At 45.6% G+C, this 23,338-nt stretch overlaps 1 protein-coding gene across 3 annotated transcripts in view; it reads right to left on the bottom strand.

The window, feature by feature from the left end:
* Positions 1–1,699: 1,699 nt before the first annotated feature.
* The window catches only part of Kremen1 (kringle containing transmembrane protein 1), a 71,515-nt gene continuing 49,876 nt past the window's right edge, over positions 1,700–23,338 (bottom strand). The window contains exons 5-9 of one of the 3 annotated variants that reach the window (XM_078039670.1): positions 15,511–15,664; positions 10,515–10,847; positions 9,507–9,716; positions 8,193–8,277; positions 1,700–5,730 (exon numbers count right to left, since the gene is read on the bottom strand). In XM_078039670.1, coding sequence (XP_077895796.1) covers positions 5,562–5,730; positions 8,193–8,277; positions 9,507–9,716; positions 10,515–10,847; positions 15,511–15,664 — 951 coding nt within the window. In that variant the 3' untranslated portion in view covers positions 1,700–5,561. The remainder of the gene's footprint in view (positions 5,731–8,192; positions 8,278–9,506; positions 9,717–10,514; positions 10,848–15,510; positions 15,665–23,338) is intronic. The other 2 variants (XM_078039672.1, XM_078039673.1) reach the window with 2 other exon arrangements.

Raw genomic sequence — 23,338 nt, 5'->3', positions numbered from 1 at the left:
TGGGGACCCAACCCCACTATGGAGGAACAAAAGCTCCCCAGTTCTGTGTCTCGGAGGCTGTCCGCAGTTTCACAGACCTAGTGGGGAGAAGAGATGGTCATGTGACCTCCAAGTTCAGAGCAATGTCACCTTTGTCCAGCCCTTTTCCTCTGCACAGGATGGAGCGCCTTCGACTGCCTGACAAAGGACGAAGCTGGTGCTGCCCCGTTGGTCCCCAGGGTTGTGTGAGAGGAGGGGTGGTGGCAATGTGAAGTTAAGATCAGTGTCCCCAGAGTCCACTCAAGTGGGTCTAGGGGTCTCTTCCAGGGCCTGTGGTCCCATGATCTAATGAGGCTCTCAGGCAGGACAGTTGCACATTCTAGTTGCGTTTATTTATTTTTCTGTTGCTGCCCAATGTTGTCTCTAAGAAACTCACCAGCGAGGCCACCCCGTTTGTTTTCCACCAGCCATTTCCTGCCATGAAAAATATTTTCCTTCATGGAAGGAAAGAGCTTCTGGGAAGAGAAGGAAAGTTCAGAGAAGATAAACAGTCAGGCGAAGCTGTCTTTAAAGGTGCCGTCACACTGCAGGGCAGCAGCAGTGTCAGGGCTGGGACAGGAGTTGTCCTATGATCTAATGGGAGGACAATGGCGAAGGAAGGGTACAAACGCCAAGCCAAGGTGATGCTCCTTGTGGAGAAGCATCTGGGAATGACTGGCTTGCACCTACACCCCTGCTATACACCTCTCCGCACCAAGAAGCATCCCTGGCTGACGCAGTATTGCCTGAGTGACAGACACACCTGTGTCAATGAAGGAGGCAGCGGTGGGACTCTGCACAGTGTCGTGTGCACACTCGATGCTGGAGATGACGGCAGGCAGCCCCTGCCACCAGTGGACTGATGGTCAGACTGCAAGTCTAGGGATCACCTGGCGGCTCCCAGGGAGGGCACACTTGGCAGGTTACTGGTCAGGGTCACACCTTCAGTGGTGAGTGGGGTGTGGGCCTGAGCCTTGAGGCCCTGGCCTGGTGCGGCCCACCTCTCTCTCTGTTGCTCTCACGGGCCTGTGTACCCGCGAGACCCCCGATCAGCCTCCTCGCCCCCGTCCTCCCCCATCTGGTTTTCCAAAAGGCAAGGAGGAAATCTCTGCCTTGGGAACCTGATGTAGCTCCTGCACTGGAGCCCTCGGTGCCCTCCTGTTTTGATCTCATTGGCCTCCATCTGATGGCGGGAGGATGTGACCCCGCAGGCTCCCTCCAAGGCTGCGCTCTCAGCCACTGTCCCTCGCTGTGTCATTCGTCAGCTCCCTCATCAGCAAAACAGGGACAACGTGCCTGCTGTAAAGGAATGTCTGGATACGATGGCACCTCGAGGGAGAGCCTGGCGCTCACCTGGCGCTCCTACTGATATTAAAGAATAAGGTCCAACTGAGGGTGGCCGTGTGCGCCGAGGTCCCGGCCGCTGGTCAGAGCTTGGTGCTCCTCCCTAACCCCGGGGCAGCTCAGCCATCTGGAAGTCCTGCCTTTCAGACCCTCCTGGCTGAAGATCAACAGTGGTCAAAGCTGTGACAAGACCAGAGGAAATTTCAAGACAGCACCAGGAGAGAGCCAGCCAACAGGGCGGACTATCGACCGAGAAGAGTTGAGAATCCCACAGTCACACCTTCCTGTGGGTCATCTGGAGGAGCACCCAGAGAAATGACAGCCCAGGGCCCACCACTGTTTCTACAACCATGAGAATATTTATTTTCTTCAGACAGTAAAAATAACATTTTTTCTCTCTTTTGTAAAAGTTAAGTACCATTACATTCCATTTTCTTAAATAACAAAATCCTAAAAATATATATTAAATTGTATACAGTGCGTCACACTTCATTTTATATTTTAAAATACATGATGTTTCTATTTTGTTCTCAAAGTTGCATATTAAGAAAATATTTACAAATAAAGCCTTGTCATCCAAAGTCAAAGTCCCTGCTGGGGGTGAGTTTGGATGTGGAGGGTCTTGGTGCAGTAAGAACCCCCTGGGGTCCCTGCGCAGGCAGGAGGGCCTCCAGGTGCGCCTAGGGACCCCCCCTGTGAAGCAGGAGCCGCCTCTGCCTGTCCTCTCTGTCCAGCCAGTGCTCGGCTCCAGCTGCGGAGACAGGAGCCCGGGCGGTGGCGCCAGGGGCCTGCGGGCAGAGGGGAAGCCCTGTCTCCCCAGCTGTCCAGTCTGAGGGGAGCCTCTGTGGCTGGAGGTTTGGAAAACACCCCAAACCAGGGCAGCTAAGCTGAGACCTGGCCAGGAGGTAGACAGTGAGGAGGGTAAACAAAGACACAGAGGAAACAATGGAAAGGCGGAACCCAGGCAGTAACAAAGCAGATGGCCAACGCCCCCCAGGAGACCGGGACCCAAGGAGAGCCAGGTGCCCGGATATGGAGGCGGGGTGGTCACTGGGGAGACCCGGCCTGGCCTCAGCTGACAGGAAGGCCGGGTCTTGGAGGCCATTTCTGCTAAGTGCTTGGTGAAGACTAAGTGCACGGTGCCTGTGGTGGTCAGGCAATGCTGCGTGCCCTTGTGTCTGCCCAGCGGCTGAATCTGGATCCTGAGTGGGGTCAGGCAGACTCCTGTCTGGGTGTGAGGCTGGCTCAGGGCCCAGGCACGCCACGGGGTTCAACCTGAGGGCCAGGACAGCTGTACTTGCAAGTGCTTTGATCTCTGTGGACTTGGGGCTGACCGGAGTCTGGAGCCAGAATCCACACTGAAGAAGTCAGCACGCCCGCCCGGTCACCTTACTCATGCCCAAGAGGCCTCACCCGTCCTTGCCGACATGGACACAGGCAGGGGGTTCACTCCTGTTTATTCTCTGCTTTGCAAGTGACTGAACAGATGGGGAAGAACAGAGTGCACCCCGTGCCTCCTGCTGCCTTCTCCCAGGGCAAAGGACACTGTGAGACACTGCTGGACACCAGGCAGCTGGTCCCCAGAGGGCTGAGGTGCAGTCCCCCAGGAGGTGGAAGGCTTGGCTAGTGAGGGCCCTCTGTGGGTGCACATGTTGAGAAGGCAGCCCTGGGTGCCAGCAGTGCCCAGGGCTGAGAAGGCTCACAGGCCGACGCTCTGTCCCCTCCTGTGCTTTCAGGGCACAACCCTGCCTCTTTCAGAGCCTTCCGCTGTGTCGGAGGAGGAGCCTCAGGGTTGCCCTTTTCCAGTCACTTCCTAACTCTCAGCTCCAGGCATTTCTCAAGGCATTTCACTTCCTCCTACAGTGCGTGCTCCTGGACGCCCACCTCACCTCCTCTGGGGTCATTTACTTCCTGGGTGTTTGCGTGGCTCTAGGGGCCTTCTGGGGAATGCTGCTGACAGGTTCTAAGGCCACAGTCGGATGTTTATGGAGCTTTGGCCTGGGACGGTTCACAGCCCTGCCCCCAAGCTATGGTGAGGTGCGGCTGGGTTTCTAGGGCTGCTCCCTGGAGAGGAAGAGGATCTGGAGGTACGGGCTGTTTCAGGCCACCCGGAGGAGGCCCCCGGGGCACTGCTGCCCTTCCTGGGGTCTCTAGAGAGGGGCTGCTGGGGCCACAGCTCAGATAACGTGCTGGCTAGGGCCTGGCACCCTGAGATGTGGAAGGTGAGGAGGCAGATGGAAGTGGCTTCCAGGAGGCCAAGCCCAGTGACCAGCATTAGCTGGGGCAGTTAGCAATGCCTCTGGCCAGGAGAGCCCTTCCTGGGCTCCACATTCCCGTCATGCTGTGCGAGGGTCTGTTCACAGCACGGGGCCCTGGGTGAGCGCACACACCTGGCGCTTGTGTTTGACAGGAGATTCCACAAAAGCCATGAATAGCGAGGAGCAGAGAGGCCGGGCAGTCTATTTCCAGTGATACTCGGTGTGAAGGCCTGTCTCTAGGCCCAGGGGCCTGCGGACAGCTGCTCTGGCACAGTGGCCCTTCCTCCAGACAGCGGAGACGGGCGCGAGTGGCGCGGGGCTCTCAGCACACTGCTTCTCGGCTGCTGGGGTAGCACCCTGCCTGCCTGTGGACAGACACACTGCCCACCTCCCTCTTACTGCCCCACCTGCTGGTTCTGAGCACCCCCGGCCTGGCACTGCCGAATGTCCTTTCTCCCTACAGACACTTCTCAGCTGGCCCCATTCAACCTTCCATTCTCCCAGGAGCAGCTGGGTTCAATGGGCTGTGGGAATCCCAGGTCATCCAGAGCAGGCAGTGGCCTGGGGATGTGGGGGAGGTAGGCACAGTGCCCAGGAGGGCACCCAGGAAGCCAGAAACACAGCAAGCACTCAGACGGAATGCCCCCAGGACAGCCATACAACGGCCCTTCAGGGCACAGGCTACTCTTCCAGCTGCTGTAGGCAAAGCCAGCTTCCGCATAGCGGGGACCTCTGAAGATGCCTTCTCTCTCGGCCAGCACTGCTCCAGCTGGAGATCTCAGTCTAGGGGCCTATCTCCCAAGGACCTCCAGTCCCAAACTCTCCCTTCCCCTCACCAATCTCCACAGTTGCCTCCTTGTGTGAGGGACAAGGTGGCCTGTTGCCAGGGATGAGAACCTTCTTCTGCCCCAGAGTCACTCCTGAGGCCTCTCAGTCCCCATAAGAAGGGGCAGAGCACACAGCCCTCAGGGTATATATCTATTTAACCTTCTTTCACAATGAGAGACACTGCAGCAGGCACTGTCAGCCCAGGTCTCACTCAACGCTGCCCAGAGGCTGGGCCAGTCTTTATACTCCCTGTTCTGAACTGAGAGTTGGCTGAGAGCGGAGAAAATGGCCTGGAGTGGGTTCCACAGGACCCAGGGCAGCTGGGGAGCCAGGCGGACAAATCTAATCCATAAGTACTGAGGGCCCAGGACGCTCCCAGCAGAGTCTGAGGCGTGAGAATGAGTGGACGTTTTATAGGTCAGTGAGCTACTGGAAAAAACCTCTAGAGAGAAGCCTGTGTGTGGAAGACATGAATGGGGGTCCTAGACCCTCTCTCAGGCCTTCCCAGGCCACCCTAGCCTAGCACCCAGAGAGCAAACCTCCAGCGCAAGTATGGAGCACCGGCTCCCTTTACATTTTGGCAGGTGCTAATGCCCAGGAGTCCACGCTTGTACAGGACCAGGCCAGCCCTCAAAAGAACCTGAGAATTCTCCCAGTCTGGTCCTGTGCCAAACTGTGAAGACCAGGGGAAACTGATCTGGGTGTGGACAAAATAAAGAAGCAAGAAAAACTCAACATATGCTAAACCTACCCATCACCCAACAGTCATCTAGAATGAACCTGAGCCCAGTGTCAGCGTGGCCATCTCTGTCAGCGTGGCCATCTCTGTTAGCTCAGCTCGGTCCTGACACCCCCAGTTGCTAGACCAGAGAGACGCGCAGGGAGGGCCTGGCCCTGAGCCCTTGGGTCTCTCTCCTAAGCGCAGCTGGTGAAGCAGGAGCAGTGGGCTAGGCTCACCCTGCAGCTTGGTGCCCCTTCTCAATGTGTTGAAGGGTACCCCAAAAGGCTGAGGTGGAGGGGAGGCAGGGAAGAGTCGGTCAGAGAACCACAGGGGAGGTTGACCCCGACAACCTTGAGCCCCAAGAGGGACCTCGAGTTCTGGGAAGTGCGGTTTTAGTCACTCACAAGGGGATTGCGGTCATCTTGTTGACTCTGACCCTTGAGCTTCTTCTTAAAGATGGAAATTGAAGTAGAAGGTTTATAAAATATGCTCCAGATTTCCCCTGAAGTCCCTGGTTGGTGGCAATCCCTGAGGTCCCCTGAAGCAGGAACACGGTGGGATCTGCCAAACAAAAACCACAAAGTTCAAGTAGATCAGAAGAGAGCCCCCAAACAATCTGCCATCTCATGAGACACCTGTCCTAAGAAACGGGATGCACAGTGGGTTGGGGTTCCAGGAAGGACCTAAGGGCCAGCTTTAAATATCTGAAGGACTACTGTGTGGATGACATGCAGCCGGCGGACAGCAGGCAAGGGCAGCAGGGCAGAGTCCTCCTCAGCACAATAAGAGACTTTCTGACTGGCAGAGTTCTTCAAATCTGGAAAAAGGTGGCCTGGGAGAGTATGAATTTTCAAATTATTCTTTTTAAATTAAAGAACTCTGTCCCAAATGCTATTGACTGGAAGCTCACCCATCTAAAACAGGGCAAGAGCAAAACTCCTCTGCCTGAAGCAGTATCCTCCCTCACCTTCAGCTCCAGCCCCAGCACACTCCAGATGTCAGTCCCCAAGGTCACTGGGCAGGGTAGCTCAGAAGGTCTCCAACAGAGGGGACTTAGGTACATACTTTAGGGCCTCAGTCATGCTGAGACACCTGACCCTACAGGAAGTATCCTGCTCTCTTGCTGCTGCAGGGGACACAAAGACAGAACTAGGCCTGAGGGGCTTCCCCAGAATATGTGAATTTTGACCTTTAAAACCTATGTATACAGTTGGCTCTCCAAACCCACAGGTTCTGCAACTGTGGATTCAACCAACTACACATGAAAATAGTTAGAAAAAGAAACTATTCTGAAGATGTACAGATGCTTTTCCTTATTTTCCCATTGTTTATTTCCTAAACAATGCAGTGTAACAACTATTTACATAGCATTTATATTACACTAGATATTATACAAATACAATACACAGGGCAATGTGCATGTTATATTCAAATACCTTGTTGTTTTATATATAGGATTTGAGCATCCAAGGATTTTGAAGGATAACTCTGTGTGTGTGTGTGTGTGTGTGTGTGTGTGTGTGTGTGTGTGTGTGTGTAAAAGAGATGAGAGTGAGCTTAGTAAACAATAAGGTCATTATTTCTACTGAAAAATGTCAAGTCTCTGGTGAAGATGTCTAGGTAAGGTCATCCCAGAGTGATCAAAGGTGGCCTTTACAAGACAACAGAGGAGGCTGTGTTTAATGTATAAAAAGTCTGTGGCATGGGCTGTGGTTGTAGCTCAGCAGAAGAATGCTTGTCTGGCATGTGTGAGGCCCTGGGTTCGAATCTCAGCACCACATATAAACAAGTAAAATAAAGACCCATTGACATCTAAAAAAATCATTCTTTAAAAAAAAAGGGCTGGGATTGTGGCTTAGAGGTAAAGCACTTACCTAGCATGCGTGAGGCACTGGGTTCAATCCCTCAGCACTACATAAAAATAAAATAAAGATATTGTGTCCACCTATAACTAAAAAATAAATATTAAAAAAAAATTCTGTGGGGCTGGGGATGTGGCTCAGGCGGTAGCGCGCTCATCTGGCATGCGTGCGGCCCGGGTTCGATCCCCAGCACCACATACCAACAAAGATGTTGTGTCCGCCGAGAACTAAAAAATAAAATATTAAAAAAAAAAAAAAAAAGCTTTTAAAAAAAAAAAAATTCTGTGGCAGAGGGCAAGTGAGAAGGTCCCCCCAAAAGGGGCTTTCACTGGACATCAATGTTCTGGAAGACCTTGTAATGGGAAGAGCTGGACTAGGAACTAAAAGAAGGTAGTCAAGGCCTAGAACAAATTAGAACTCGTCTCTGTAAGTCACAAACATCAATGGCACCCACAATTGCCCCTTTCCTGGAAGGTGGAACTGTTAAACCTGAGCAGCAAAATAAGGGAAGAAAAACTTTCTGCCCCAATTGGTCAGAATTGAAGGATAATGCTTCTAAGCTTCTCAAATAATTTTTTTTTAGAGAAAGAGAATTTTTTAATATTTATTTTTTTAGTTTTCGGTGGACACAACATCTTTATTTTTATTTTTATATGGTGCTAAGGATTGAACCCAGCACCCCGCGCATACCAGGTGAGCGTGCTACCGCTTGAGCAACATCCCCAGCCTTCAAATAATTGTTTTAAGGTAATTATTAAGAAATAGTTAATAAAACGTTAGAATTCTCTTGCTAAGATTGTCTCCCAATTTCCAGGAGACATCAGGAAGTATGTGTGGTATTTCCTAGGAATCTTTAGTCTTGCATAAATATCACGATAAAGAACCAGCACATACTAAAAAATGGAAATTGTTGCTGTTTATGCCACTGAAACTATATCCCGTGGACACAGGAGCAAACTCGATCCCTCCGTCCCTCAAACCTTACTTAGTGAGATTTGTCCAGTTGTACTTTTCACTCTGAGGAGGAGGAGGAATGTCTAGGACTCAGGACTTTGGAATCGTGTTCTGAAGTGACAACTGCACCCAGACAAACGAAGCCCAGAAGAAAAGGCATTTTGAGGCTTCCCCTTCCTGGAACGGGCAGCACTCTCTTGTACTCACTTGAACGTGACATGCAGAAGTATCTTTGCAACAATGGCTGTGACCGTGAGGATGAGGAGGGTCGCCAGGCCGTACACTGTCCATCCTACAAGTGCAAAAGACAAGGGTCCACTGAACATGTTTGTGCTTCAAGGTCCAAAGGAGGTCTGCAGCTTGGGGGTGCAGATCCAAAAGGAGCCTCCATGGCAGATGGGGGGCGGGCAGCAGCAGGCAGCTGTAAGCTGGGCTGAGCATGGACCCCAGCTTTCTCAGTACCTTGCCCTGTTCGGTATGATACAAAGCACACTGGACTCAGAGTCAGAGGGTGGGTACATTCTGTCTCTACCACAGGAGTCACTGTGCCACCGAGTTACATCAAGTCTCTGAGCCTCAGTTTTCTCATTCAGGCAACGAGGTGTGTGATCTATGAAATCCACCACCAAATGACAAGGAACGAGCACAGCAGAGGCCTCCTCCCTGACCTTCCATGGTGGGTCCTGTCAGGCACAGGGGAGAAACGTGAGAACCTCTAGGCTGTCAGCACCAACAGTCCTCTCCAGCTCTAGCAGTTCATATAGGTGCTAGTTCTGTCGCAGAAAATGGGACCAGGCATGTACGCACCCAGCCAAGTTAGCTGAAGAACTAAAGACCACTCCATCCCTCTCCTACATGACACAGCTCTTAACATGATCAGGTTTTTAATTTTGCTTCTTGTCTTTTTCTTCCCACCCAGAGGTCACAGAACGGCAGGGATTTATTTGGTTCAGTGGACAGTCTGGTTCCTAGGACAGGGCCTGGCCCCCACAGAAGCACTCATTTATCGTTTGGCTTTTTTCTGGTGTCAGGGATTGAACCCAGGACCTTGTTCATGCTAAGTACATGCTGTACCAATGAGCTACACGCCAAGCCCCACATTTGTCTTTATCCCTTTATTTTGGTACTAGGGATCAAACCCAGGGCCCCACACCTGGGGACGTGCTCTTCTACTGAGCTACATCCCCAGACCCTGTAGATCTTTGGAATGCATGAATGAATGAAGCTCTTGCAAATGCCATTGGAATTACAGCCTGGGGCTCTACAAAGATTAATCTATGATTATCTATGATTATGATTTATTAAGACACAATTAGCTAAGAAATCACAATGTACAAAGGCACATAGACTGTATCTTTGGAAGTGAGTGAGTTTTCCTAGGGACAAAGGAACTGCTAATGAGAACATTTATCTCCAAGGCCAGGACAAAGCAGAGGTCACAAAGGCTATACCCCAACTTGCTGCCTCTGAATGAGAAACACCCAAGAGCTCTTTTGTTTCTGTAACTGCCAAGAGCACTACCTTCAACTCTGTGGCTGCCAGCCCCTACTGATGGTGCCCAGGAACTGCTACCTGGGACGGTCTGCGGCGGGTGGCTGGGGCTGGTGGTGATGACGTAGAGGACTTTGGAGGAGCGTGCAGCACTGACGCTGAGGTTGGCCTGCTCGGTGATCACCTGGGCCAGCGTCTGGGTGACAGTGGGTCTCTCCTGTGGCAGTTCTTCCTTGACAGCTGGAAGATCAAAAGGGCTTATGGGGGGAAAGCTGATGGACACAACAGGAAGCAGAAGGTGAAGGAGGAAGCCTTAGTTATAAAGAGAAGGCCTTTTGCTCTGGGTAGGGTTCCTTCCACTGGTCCTGCTGGTCCCAAAGCAAAACCGTGAGACTCTGGCTGTGGGCCTGCAAGAGGCAGAGGGAAGAATCTAGATGATTTCTTGTTTCCCAACCCTGTGCTTGGCAGCCAGGTCTCCCTTTGCCTGGAAGACCCTCTTTCTTCCTATCTCTAGACCCCAATCCCACCTATTCCTCATGACTGTCCCATAGCAGGAGAGACCTCTTCCCAGCCATCTGCTGCACACACTACCTCATCGAGGGTTCACACCTTCCATGTTTCTCAGGTGGTGGTAAAGAGTCACATCTAGCATACATATATTCACACCAGAGGGACATCTCCACTTTAGAAGGGCTTGAAGAAAGCTGACCAACCAGTCTTTGGGACTGGCTGGGAAGTTTAGAGGCAGGAGGATGGACTGAGTGACCTCTTGCAAGTTTCTCAATTCTACCAATCTCAGCTCTTTCTTTTCATTATTCTTTTAGCCCTTCCACAAAAACTGTCATTAAAGCTACTAAAATGCAAAACTGAAACATTATCAAGTTGTGCAATGGGAGGTGGGGAGGGGGAGGGGGCTGTAGTGCTGGGGTAATCTGGGGTGGAGTCAGTAGCTCCCGTCCACCTGATGAGAACCACTTGGTTAGAAAGTCACCCTCGTGGGAAAACAAGCCTGAGGCACACAGGCTGAGGGTGTCTCACCTTGGTATAAGACAGCAAATCCCTGGGCCTGATTGATGCGATCAGAGAAGAAATATAAAATGACAAAATCCAGAGAGACATTAAAGGATGAAGGTGGGCGGTTCCTTCCATTGAAACGGACCAGGACGTGGTGGGTGTAGCCATCCAGCAGCTCTACCATGTCTGCAGAATCCCTGATGTCAAATAAGGTGAAGTTGAAGTGGATGTGGGAGGCTCCCGGAACCCGAATGGTCCAGTAGCAGACTCGTCCTGTGGCGTAAGTGTCGGGAAAATCCGGGGAATAGACCACGGATGTCATGGCTGAATAGTTCCCACCGCAGGCACCAACCAGAGCTGCAGAAGACAAGGAGACAGCAGGCCTGGGTCTGGGTCTTGGCTACCGGACTCGCTCTCCAAAGCTGGCACAAACAGAACTCTTCCTAAGCAATGTGACCCATTTGGGGACTGTTTTATCTCTAAAGCCAGACCTTCTCAGGTTTCAGGATCAAATCACAAAATGAATCACTTAAACCCTGAACAAATGACTGTGGAGACTTTTTTGTTTTGGCCCAGGAGACCTGAGCACCAGCACACAGCACAGCAGTTGGGCTGTGCTGGAGTCAGAGAGTCTGGGTGCGGGACTGGCAGGGCCATCTGATCCCACCCTTCCCTTCCAGGCTCCTCCCTTCTCTCAGGTCTAGGCTGGGGAAAGCACCTGCTCCTGCACCCCAGGATGGCTCCAGGACATGCGGACACACAGGGATCTCTTGGCAGGGGAGGCACTTGAGGTGAAGTTCTGGAAAAGGAATGGCTCCACAGCTGCTTGGTGTCCCCGATACCCCAGAGGGGCAGCACAGGAGGGGTCCACACTCATTTCTCAAGCAGGAAACTGGCACAGGAAATGACTTTCTGCCTGGGGGAATCCTAGATTCTCATTGCTCTGACTGGGCACATCTGATTTCCCTGGGCGCCTGTTTTTGATTGGCAGGCTCTAGGAAGGAGACACAACTACTTCCTCTCTTACATGGTGAAGTGTAAACAAGACCTTGGGGGGCAGCAGGGGGCTGGGGAGAAAGCAGGCTTTAGGAAAGTTCTGTGTCCCTGTGGGGCACAAACAGAAACAAGAATATGCTGCCAGGGCTAGGGATGTATCTCCTAGCCTGTGAGGCCCTGGGTCCAATCTGAAGCATGGAAAAAAAGAAAAGAATACATTGATTTCTCATCCTATAATTCTAAAAAGCAAGAAGCTCTTCCAAGGAGAGTCAGGCCACACAAATGGTTTCATCTGTGACAGAATATGGGAGGAAGAGGTGACCTCCACAGAAGCAAGTAAGAAGAAAGCAGCCAGAATTTTTGTTTTGTTTTGTTGTTTTTTTCTCTTACTAATTTGCAATTTTTTTGTTGAATATGTTTTTTCTTTTTTCTTTTTTAATTATTGGTTGTTCAAAACATTACAAAGCTCTTGACATATCATATTTCATACATTTGATTCAAGTGGGTTATGAACTTCCATTTTTACCCCGTATACAGATTGCAGAATCACATCGGTTACATATCCACGTTTTTACATATTGCCATACTAGCAGCCAGAATTTTAACAAATTCTTTCATTTTAAGACTTTTTTTTTTTAGTTGTAGATGGACACAATACCTTTAATTAGTTTATTGTTATGGGGTGCCGAGGATCGAACCCAGTGCCTCACACATGCTAGGCTAGCACTCTACCACTGAGCTACAACCTCATCCCTTAACAAATTCTTTTTTTAAAAAATTTTATATGGGGGCTGGGGATGTGGCTCAAGCGGTAGCGCGCTCGCCTGGCATGCATGCGGCCCGGGTTCGATCCTCAGCACCACATACCAACAAAGATGTTGTGTCCGCCGAGAACTAAAAAATAAATATTAAAAAAAAATTTTATATGAATATATATATTTATCAATGGACCTTTATTTATTTATTTATATGTGGTGCTGAGAATCAAATCCAGTGCCTCACACATGCCAGGCAAGTGCTCTACCACTGAGCCACAATCCCAGCCCTTAACAAATTCTTAAAAAAAAAAAAAAAAAAAAGTGTGTATATATTAGTTGCAGATGGACACAATATCTTTATTTTGTTTATTTTTTAATGTGGTGCTGAGGCTTGAACCCAGTGCCTCACATGTGCTACTCAAGTGCTCCAACACCGAGCTAAATCCCCAGGCCCGAATTTTTACAAATTCTTAAAGACTGAGTATGGGTTTCCCTTTCAATTGAGGGCAGCTGTGAGCCCCAGACACATTCTGTTGCAGGCTCTTCTGCACAGGCCTTCATCAAATGCTGTGAGGAGTGACTGGGATCAGGCAGCAAGTCAGCTTGCCCCTTGGTGGCAAAGGTGTGCAGGAGGTGACAGGCTGCCACTGAGAGACAAGCATGAAACAGTAATTGCATCCTATACCTCCTCTCAAAGGAAGCAAAGGTCTTCCGATGCTGGGGAGGGCAGCAAGCCCTCCTGCTCCTGGCTCATTGGAGAAGGGTAGATGCAAAACCCCTCCTTCCTTTTGCCAAATAACCAGGCAAAGAATTCACTGCTCTAGGGAAAGCAGAAGCAAAGGCATTAGCCTCTGGTTGCCTTGAGCCTCTTGGGCCCAGGATCCAGCAAAGCAGAGGTCTGCCATTCCTGGGGACAGGCGGAAACTCCCAAGGTCCACCACAAACCAAGACAGTGTTTGGCGTCCAGGGAGAGAACAGGTGTGCGGGAACACTGAGAAGGCCTCCCTCCTGCAGCTCAGTATCATGTCCTGAGGATGGGGCAGGGAGACTAGGAAGCTCCTCTGACCTCCCCCAAGAGCACAGCACCAAGTTACAAGCACCAGAGTCACCTCTGAGGAAGGAAAAGAAAGTGGAGAAAGAGCCCCTCTGTGACACAGAGGGGACTGCTCAGTGCTGACGATGGGAAAAGCCCACTGAGCAAACCCACTGGCACCTCAGGCTCCACACTAAGCACAGGTAATAGCAGCAGCCGGCACCAGAGGACTCTGAAGCTTCGTGTACATTGAGAGCGATGCAAGAACAGCAAAACCCAAGCCTGGCACCCCTGCTGGCAGTTTGGTTTAATTGGCACACTAAGCGGGCCAGCCCAGGTGAAAAGGCTACTGCCCTTAGCGTCATAGAGAGGGGTGGATAAGACTCACTGTTAGGAGAGAAAGCCAGCGGGGCCAGGGCGCACACCTGTAATCCCAGCAGAGTGGGAAGCTGAGCCAGCCTCAGCAAAAGCGAGGCACTAAGCAACTCAGTGAGACCCTGGCTCTAAATAAAACACAAAATAGGGCTGGGGGTGGGGCTCAGTGGCGGAGTGCCCCCAAGTTCAATCCCCAGCACCACACTGCTCCCCCCTCCACACCTCAAAAAAAGAGATAAAACCAACCACAGAACCAGACTTGCTAATGACCCAGATGCTGGAACTGTCAGACACAGAGACTACACGATGGATGCAGTTAGTATCTAGTGAAAAAATAGAACTGAAAATTTCAGCAGAGATACGGAAACTATAAAAAAGAGGCAAATATAAATGGTAGAAGTAAAACAATATCAGAAATGAAGCATTCCTTTGATGGGCTCATCAGCAAACTAGACAGAGCTAGGGAAAGAATAAATTTGAAGATAGGTATTGATAGAAATTATTCAAAATGAAACACAGAAGGTAAACAAAGTAAAAAACAAAACAAAAAGCATCTATGTGACTATATCAAAGGACCACACACACACACACACACACACACACACACAACCTAATGCTGGTCATTTGATATAGTTAACCCTTCTCAATCCTTGGGTAGATGCAGTCTGAGATGGGCAGCTTTTGCAGAGCTGAGAGGCCACTCTGAAAATAACCAGAACACCTGGGAATTGTTTTTTTTTAATTTAAAAAAATTTTTTTAAACCAGAAATGTCCCCGCCCCTTTCTCTTATTATTTTTGATATAGAGTCTTGCTAAATTGCCCTGGTTGGGATGACAGGTGTACACCACGCCTGGCCTGTTCACATATTTTTAAAGCATGAAAATGGATCAGTTATTATGACCTATTTTATTACTGTTAATAATAGGGATTCTAGTGACTAAAAACAATCTGAATCTTGGCTCTGGCGTTCATCAGCTTAAGTAATTTACTTCATATTTTGATTCTAGTTTTCTTATCAACAGGGTTGTTGGGACAATTTAATAACACAAAATATTAAAAAAAACCACTCAGATTCAAGTCTAGCACACAGCCAGCACTCCATAAATAGTACTTATTTTCATTGGAGCTCAATGAAAATGGGTTAAATGGGGGCCAGGGATGTGCTCCCAGCTCCATCCTCAGCCATTTTTAAAATTTCATTTTGAGACAGTGTTTCCCTAGGTTGCTAAGTCTGGCCTAGAATTGGCGCTATTCCTGCCTTAGTCTCCTGCATTGCTATACTGCTGGGATTAAAGGTCTGTGCCACTATGCCCTCCTGGCTATGTCCCACATTTTGAGGTCCTGCCAGACTGCTTTCTAAAGCAGCTGCATCATTTTACATTTCCATCAGTGATGTAGAAGGGGCTAATTTCTCCATATCACTATCAACACTTAATGTCCATTTTCCATCCTCCCTCTTTGAATTAACATTGCATTCAATTTAAGGTAAAAAAAAGAAGAAGCAAATCCATACACTCTGCTCCTGTTTTCTCACTAGACGCATGGCAGAGTGAGCCACGGCAAGTAACGTAAAACTGGAAAGGTTATCTCTTCCAGGTTTTCTAAGCAGCTCACAATGGGCCACGCCACCTCACAGTGCTCAGCATGAGTAGTGGATCACTTGTCAACCATCTGTCCTCCCTTCTAGAGGGCAGGGGCTGAGACTGAATGTTCCATGCTGTATTCCCAGGGCCTGGGCAGTGCCTGGCCTATGGCACTGACAAGTGAACGAATGGATCCATGGAAGAGAGGGCAGGTTTGCTGCCTGGTCCAAGCGTTCCTGTGCCTTGGGCAGTGATGGGTGCAAGGCATACTTACTGTCAAAGAGGATGATCCTGCCGTCACCACCACAGGGCTGGCTGTGATCCCCGAAGCAGACGCTGTTGCACTCAGTGCTGGCTGCCTCCCCATACTTCCAGTAATCAGGATTGTTCCCACAGAAGCAGGCATAGCCTGACTCCATGCCGGCAAACTGCCACAACAGAGAAGCAGCACACAGGCAGCATTATCAGCGGTGTCAGATGGCCGGGAGGAACCTGGCAGGGTCGGCCCCAGCAATCATCCTCATCTTCCCAGGCCACCCTTCCCCAGCCACCTCTCCTGGCCCCTCTCTTAATCCCAAGCTGACTAGTAGCTGCACACCACCATAGACCAACAGCCTATCTCCCCATCAATGGGTATCCTTTTGAATGTTGGCATTTCTACTGTATTTAATTATGCTTTAAGGTGGAGAAAATTCCATAAATTTGAAACATTGATAATAATAACCATTAAACATATTGTTTACCCTGTGCCAGGTAAGCTCATTACAGGACCCAGTTAAACTTTTCATTCCATCTTTTATATTACTATGTAGTATTTTGGTAGACAGTTCTATACATTTCAGTATTTGCATGGATTTGTGCAAATACCAGTACAGAACAGTTGCACCATCCCAGTGAGTTTCTTTGTACCATTGCTATAGAAGACCCTTCCCCTCACACAATCACTGACAACCAGTTTTCTACTATTGGTTCTGTCTTTTTGAAAAATGTAATAAAATGGAATCATACAGAACATACACTTTTAAGACTGGCTTTTCTCACTCAGCATGTGTTCAAGGTTCATCCAAATTGGTAAAGGTATCAAAAGTTCACTCTTTTTTATTGCTGACAGAGTCTGTTGCATAGATTTGCCATAGTTAATTCATCTATTGGATTACTTCTAGTTTTTCATGACTTTGAATAGAATTGCTATAAACATCTGTGTAGATTTTCATTTCTCTAAGGTAATAAGTAGGAATAAGATTGCTGGATCACAATACCTTCATTTTATTTATTTATTTTTTACATGGTGCTGAGGCTTGAACCCAGCATCTTGGACGTGCAAGGCAAGCGCTTTACCACTGAGCCGCAACCCCACCCCTACATTTAACTTTTTTTTAAAAAAAACTGTCAAATGTTTCCAGAATGACTACCATTTTGCATTTGCAATAATGATGTATACAATTATTTGTTTGCACAAATTCATTTCCTTGTCAGCATTTTTTATTGTCTATTTCATTGTAGCCATTCTATACCTGTGTAATGGTGTCTCACTGTGGTCTTCAATTGCATGGCTTTAAAGGCAGTGATATTAAGTATCTTTTCATATGATTATTTGCCATCCCTATATCCTCTTTTGTGAAGTTATCTATCTAGGTTTTGCTCATTTTTAAACTGTATTGTTTAGCTTTTTACTACTTGTTTTTTGTTTTTTTTTTTAAGAATATTTAGCTGGGAATGGAACCACCATTTGACCCAGCTATTCCCCTTCTCGGTCTATTCCCTAAAGACCTAATAAGAGCATGCTACAGGGACACTGCTATATCGATGTTCATAGCAGCACAATTCACGATAGCAAGATTGTGGAACCAACCTAGATGCCCTTCAATAGATGAATGGATAAAAAAAATGTGGCATTTATACACAATGGAGTATTACTCTGCATTAAGAAATGACAAAATCATAGAATTTGGAGGGAAATGGATGGCATTAGAGCAGATTATGCTAAGTGAAGCTAGCCAATCCTTAAAAAACAAATGCCAAATGACTTCTTTGATATAAAGGGAGTAACTAAGGACAGAGTAGGGACGAAGAGCAGGAGAAGAAGATTAACATTAAATAGGGACGAGAGGGGGGGAGGGAAAAGGAGAGAGAAGGGAAATTGCATGGAAAGGGAAGGTGATACTCAGGGTTATACAAAATTACATACAAGAGGAAGTGAGGGGTAAGGGAAGAATAATACAAGTGGAAGAAATGTTTTACAGTAGAAGGGGTTGAGAGAGAAGAGGGGAGGGGAGGGGAGGGGAGGGGGGATAGTAGAGGATAGGATAGAGAGCAGAATTCATCAGACACTAGAATGGCAATATGTAAATCAATGGAAATGTAATTGATGTAACTGATGTGATTCATCAATCTGTATACGGGGTAAAAATGGGAGTTCATAACCCTTTTGAATCAAACCGTGAAATATGATATATCAAGAAAGATGTAATGTTTTGAACGACCAACAATAAAAAAATTTTTTTAAAAAAAGAATATTTAATTAATTAATTTATTTTTATGTGGTGCTGAGGAACGAACCCAGGGCCTCACATGTGCTAGGCGAATGCTCTACCACTGAGCCACGACCCCAGCCCACTACTTAGTTTTAATAGTTGTTGAATGTGTGTTTGTTTGCTTTTTTACACATTCTGGTTATAAATTATTTCTAAATATATTTTTCCAGGTTGTAGTTCGTCTTTTTGTTCTCATAATAGTATTTTTTACAGAGCTAAAGTTTTTAATTTTGATAAAGTTAAAATTAAAATTTATCAGTTCTTTTTCTTACATGTCTTGCTTTTAGTATCATGCCTAAGAACTTTTTGGTTAAACCTAGGTCAAAAGTTTTCTCCTGGGGCTGGGTTGTGGCTCAGTGGCAGAGCACTTGCCTTGCACATGTGAGACACTGGGTTTGATCCTCAGCACCACATAAAAATAAATAAACAAAATAAAGTCATTGTGTCCATAAATAACTAAGAAAAATTAAAAAAAAATTTTTTTCTCCTTGGGCTGGGGCTGTAGCTCAGTGGTAGAGAGATTGCCTAGCTTGTATGAGACCTTGAGTTCAATCCCTAGTATCACACAAAAATAAATAAAAACTTTTTTAAAAAAAGTATTCTATTAAAAAAAAGATTTTCTTCTAAAACTTTTGTAGTTTTACATTTTAGATTTAGATCTAGGACCCAATATATATTTGCTCAATATAAAGTCTTTTGTGCTAAAATTCTTTCAATAGCATGATGTTCTAGAGACTTATTCAGGTTGGCAGGTATATTTTTTCTTTTTATCATTGAGCAGTAGTCCACAGCATGGATATACAATACCACAATTTGTCTATCTATCCATTAGTAAATAGACATTTGGGTTATTTATAGGTTGGTATTATTAGGAATAATGCTATTATTAATATTAAGTCTCTATGAACATAGCTTTTCATTTATCTTGGGTAAATATCCAGGTGTGGTACTGCTGAATAGTAAGGTAGGTATATATTTAACTTTATAAGAAACTTTCTCCAAAGAGGTTGTACCATTTTACATTCCTACCAATAGTTTATGTTTTTTATTTTTTTTTTGGGGGGGTACTAGGGATTTAACCCAGGGGCAATATACCACTGAGCTACATCCCTAGCCTTTTTGATTTTTTAAAAATATTTTTTTAGATGTTGATAGACCTTTATTTTATTCACTTATTTATATGCGGTGCTGAGAATCGAACCCACTGTCTCACACATGTTAGGGAAGTGCTCTACCACTGACCCAACCCCATCTTTTTGATTTTTTGAGACAGGAGTCTCACAAAGTTGCTTAGGGCCTTGCTAAGTTGCTGAGGCTGGCCTTGTACTTGTGATCCTCCTGTCTCAGCCTCCTGAGCAAGACGTCTTGGTTCATAGGTGTCTGCCACTGTGCCTGGCCCTACAGTAGTTTATAAGACTTCTACTTGCTCCATATCCTTATCAATTCTTAGTTCTTTTAGTATTTCCCTGAGAACTAGTGATGCTAAACATCTTTTTAAATGTGTTTATTGACTAGCCATATATCATTTTTTGATGAAACATCTGTTCAAACATGTTGTCCATTTTAAACTGAATTTTCTTATTGTGTTGTTAGATTCTTTATATATTCTATATATAAGTCCTTTATCAGATATAGAGATTCGGCAACTGCTTTCTCCTGTGGCTTGTGTTCCATTTTCTTAACTTTGTTCCATTTTCTGGACTCTTAGATTCCATTGTTAATATTGATAAGTCCAATTTATTGAATTTTGCTTATTTGTGGTTCTGTCTTCTATTTAAGAAATCTTTATCTAACCCAATGTAAGATTTTCTACATTTTTCTCCCCTAGCAGTTTAGTTGTTTTAGCTCTTTTTAAAAACTGAAATATAATTCACATTACATAAAATTTACCATTTTAAAGTGTACATTTAGGTAGTTGTTAGTATATTCAATATTGTTCAACCATCATCACTATCTAATTCTAGAACATTTAACACCCCAAAGAGTCCCTGAACTGATTTCAATTAGTTCTGATTCCTCCCATCTCACACCCTCTGGCAATGACTAACCTACTTTCTGTCCCTAGGGGTTTGCCTGTTCTGTACGTTTCATATAAATGAAATTACATAACATGTGGCCTTTTGTCTCTGGCTTATTTCATTTAGCATAACATTTCAAGGTTCACCCATGTTGTAGCAAACATCAGTATGCCATTTCTTTATACTGCCTGAGTAATGTTTTATTGTATATATATTTCATATTTTATTTACCCAATATTCATTAGTTGATGTTCATTTGAGTGGTTGTTTCTATCTTTTTATGAATAATACTACAATCAACATCCATGTATGATTTTTTTGTGTGTGAACATGTGTCTTCAACTCTCTTGGGTATATGCCTAGAAGCAGAATTGCTGGGTCATGAGAAAATTTTGCTTTAACTTTTAGAGGAACTGCTTGAGTTTTCCACAGCAGCTGCACTATTTCACATTTCCACCAGCAACATATGAAGGTACTAATTTTCCACATACCCACCAACACTTGTTATTGTCCTTAATTATAGCCAATCTAGTTGTATCAAGTGTATCTCTTATGATTTTGTAGCAAGTGTATCTCTTGTGATTTTGATTTGCATTTCCCTAAAGACTAATGACATTAAATATCTCCTATAGAGAAATATCTATTCAAGTTCTCTGACCTTTTTTTTTTTTTTTTTTGGTACCAGGGATTGAACTCAAAGGAATTCAACACTGAGCCACACTCCCAGCCCTATTTTTTATTTTATTTAGAAACAGGGTCTCACTGAATTGCTTAGCATCTTGCTGTTGCTGAGGCTGGCTTTGAACTCTCGATCCTCTTGCCTTAGCCTCCCGAGCCCACTAGGATGAGAGGAGTGTGCCACAGCGCATGCCCATTTTTTAAGCTGTATTGTCTTTTTTCCTTTTTGGTCCTAAGGATTAAAACTAGGAGTGTTTTATAACTGAGCTACATCCCTGGCACCCCATCTCCCCGCCTTATTTTTAGATGGGTCTAAGTTGCCCAAATTGGCCTTGAACTCTGTTCTCCTACCTAGCCTCCTGAGTTGCTGGGATTACAGGTGTGTTCCACTAGGCCTGGCTGGACTGCTAGACTGTGTCTCTCCCCCCCCCCTCTCTCTATATATATATAATTTTTTATGTGGTGCTGAGGCTCAAACCCAGCGCCTCGCATGTGCTAGGCAAGCACTCTACCAGTGAGCCCCAGCCCCAGCCCTGGACTGTCTTTTCATATTTTAATTGTGAGAGTTCTTTATACATTTTAACCACTAGACTCATCAGATACATGATTTGCAAATATCTTCTCTCATTCTATAAGTTGCTTTTTCACTTTGTTCTTAGTGTCATAAAAAGTAATCCTAACCTTAACCCTAATTTTGAGGAAGTCCAATTTTTCTATTTTTCTTTGTTTACTTGTACTTTTGGTATCATAACTAAGAAACTATTGCCTAATCCCAGGTCAGGCATATTTATATCTATGCTTCCTTATAACAGTTTTATAGTTTTAATTACATTTGGGTTTTTGATCTATTTTAGATATGTGCAATAGAGTCCTAGTTCATTCTTTTGCGTATGGACCTCCAGTTGTTCAAGTACTACTTCTTGAAAAGATTCTTCTCTCCTCATCAACTGATCTTAGTTCTCTGGTTGAAAATTAATTGACCAAGGATGGGGGTATAGCTCAGTGGTAGAATGTTTGCCTAGTAAGCATAATGCCTCTGGGTTCTATCCCCAGCACAGAAAAAAAAAAATTATTTTCCAATTGATCATTAACATGTAGGTTTATTTCTGGACTCTCAATTCCATTCTACTGGTCTATACATCCATTCTTAAGCCATAGGACTTTTTTCAGTCATATAATTTTAGGTTAATTTTTGTCTATGATTATGCAAGGATAAAGGTTCATTTTTCTTCACAAAGAGTCCCAGTATTAGCTGGATGTGGTGGCACATAACCTGTAATCCCAGCCACTTGGGAGGCACAGGCAGGAAGATCACAAGCTCAAAGCCAGCCTCAGCAACTTAGCGAGGCCCTGAGCAACTTAGCAAGACCCTCTCTTAAAACAAAAAATAAAAAAGGGCTGGGGATGTGGCTATCCATGGGGTTAATCCCTGGTACGGGGGCGGGGAAGAGTCCCAGTGTTTCTGCAGAAGCATTTGTTGAAAATCCTTTCCCCTACTGAATTACCTTGGCACCTCTGTCAAAAATCAATTGTCCGCATTAGTGCAGATCTATTTCTGGACTCTTAGATTCCACTGATCTACAGCAGGAGTTGGAAAACGTTTCCTATAAAAGGTCAGATGACAAATCTTTTTGGCTTTGTGGGCCACAGAATCTCTTTATCAACTACTCAACTTTATTGAATAACTAGTTATCAGTATTTTCTTGAGCCTTGTGATTTCAAAATTTTTGTAGAATGTACTTTGTTTTGATATTTCCTTCTAACCATTTTTGGTAGAAGTATCACCACAGCTCTTGCCCTGTAAGGTGGGATACAATGTCTAGTTTTTGTGATATCACTCGTTTCACTAACTTTGACCACGAGTAAGATAGCATAAAACAGTTTTCTCCCTAGTAAAATCAATTGTTTTCCCTGTATAATTAGTAAGTATTTTGTAGGTAGATTCTTGTGACTATGTAAATATTTATTCATTAGTAGATGAGGATTTGGAATATTTACATACCTTCATACTTGTTTTCTGAGTTGATTATTACTGTGATGGTTGCCAAATGGTGATTTTTCTAATTCCAACATTTCTTTATATTTATTAATTTACATTCTCTAGTAAGGAATAATTTTCTTCATTCTTGCATTAATTCATTTATCCATTAGTGTGGGTTTGCAGATTCTTATTTATAAAATGGGGTACATTTATTACTATCATTATTTGGTTAGAAGCACAAATTATGCCAGATTTGGCTGGTAGAAGCCCCTTTAAGTGGCTCCTGTATCCTTTTGATTTTCCTGCATAAGATGTTTCAGGTTCATCTTGTACTTTCTCAGAATCAACACTATAATCAGTAATTTTCTCCAAGATGCTTCTTTTTAGTGGAGAATAGTATTTAGAAACCAAAATTTAGGTGTTCAGTGTATTCTCTGCTATTGATATGTCACTGCTTGCAGGTTCTTCAGTGAACAAAGCATATAGGTGTGTGTGTGTGTGTGTGTGCGTGTTGTGTGTTATATGTGATGTATATAAATACACACACACAACGCACACACACATATACACACTTATATTTTTTTTCTATATTCACTCTCTATATATCAAAAACCATGCCCTATTCTAATCCAATCCCTATCCAACACGATAGGTTTTGTTCCTGTTTCCCTGACTTCCACATTTGTAACTCCCTTCTCTAACAAGAAGAAACCTGGCTCCCATTATCCTAGATCTGTTCATTTACATGCTCAAGCTCTATGCAAGCAGCCAATCACTTGATGAGGTAGAGCCAAATGCCTTGTACCTGCCTCACATAGGCCCTGAACCTAGTCAGGCTATCCTCTTCCCTTGAGCCTGTTTAGTGGCCTTTAGACTGAACTGGGAAAAAAG

Source organism: Ictidomys tridecemlineatus, chromosome 2, assembly GCF_052094955.1.
Source record: "Ictidomys tridecemlineatus isolate mIctTri1 chromosome 2, mIctTri1.hap1, whole genome shotgun sequence".
NCBI lineage: Eukaryota > Metazoa > Chordata > Mammalia > Rodentia > Sciuridae > Ictidomys > Ictidomys tridecemlineatus.
Note: the sequence above shows the minus strand (reverse complement) of the source record. Positions and strands in the feature narration are given on the sequence as shown.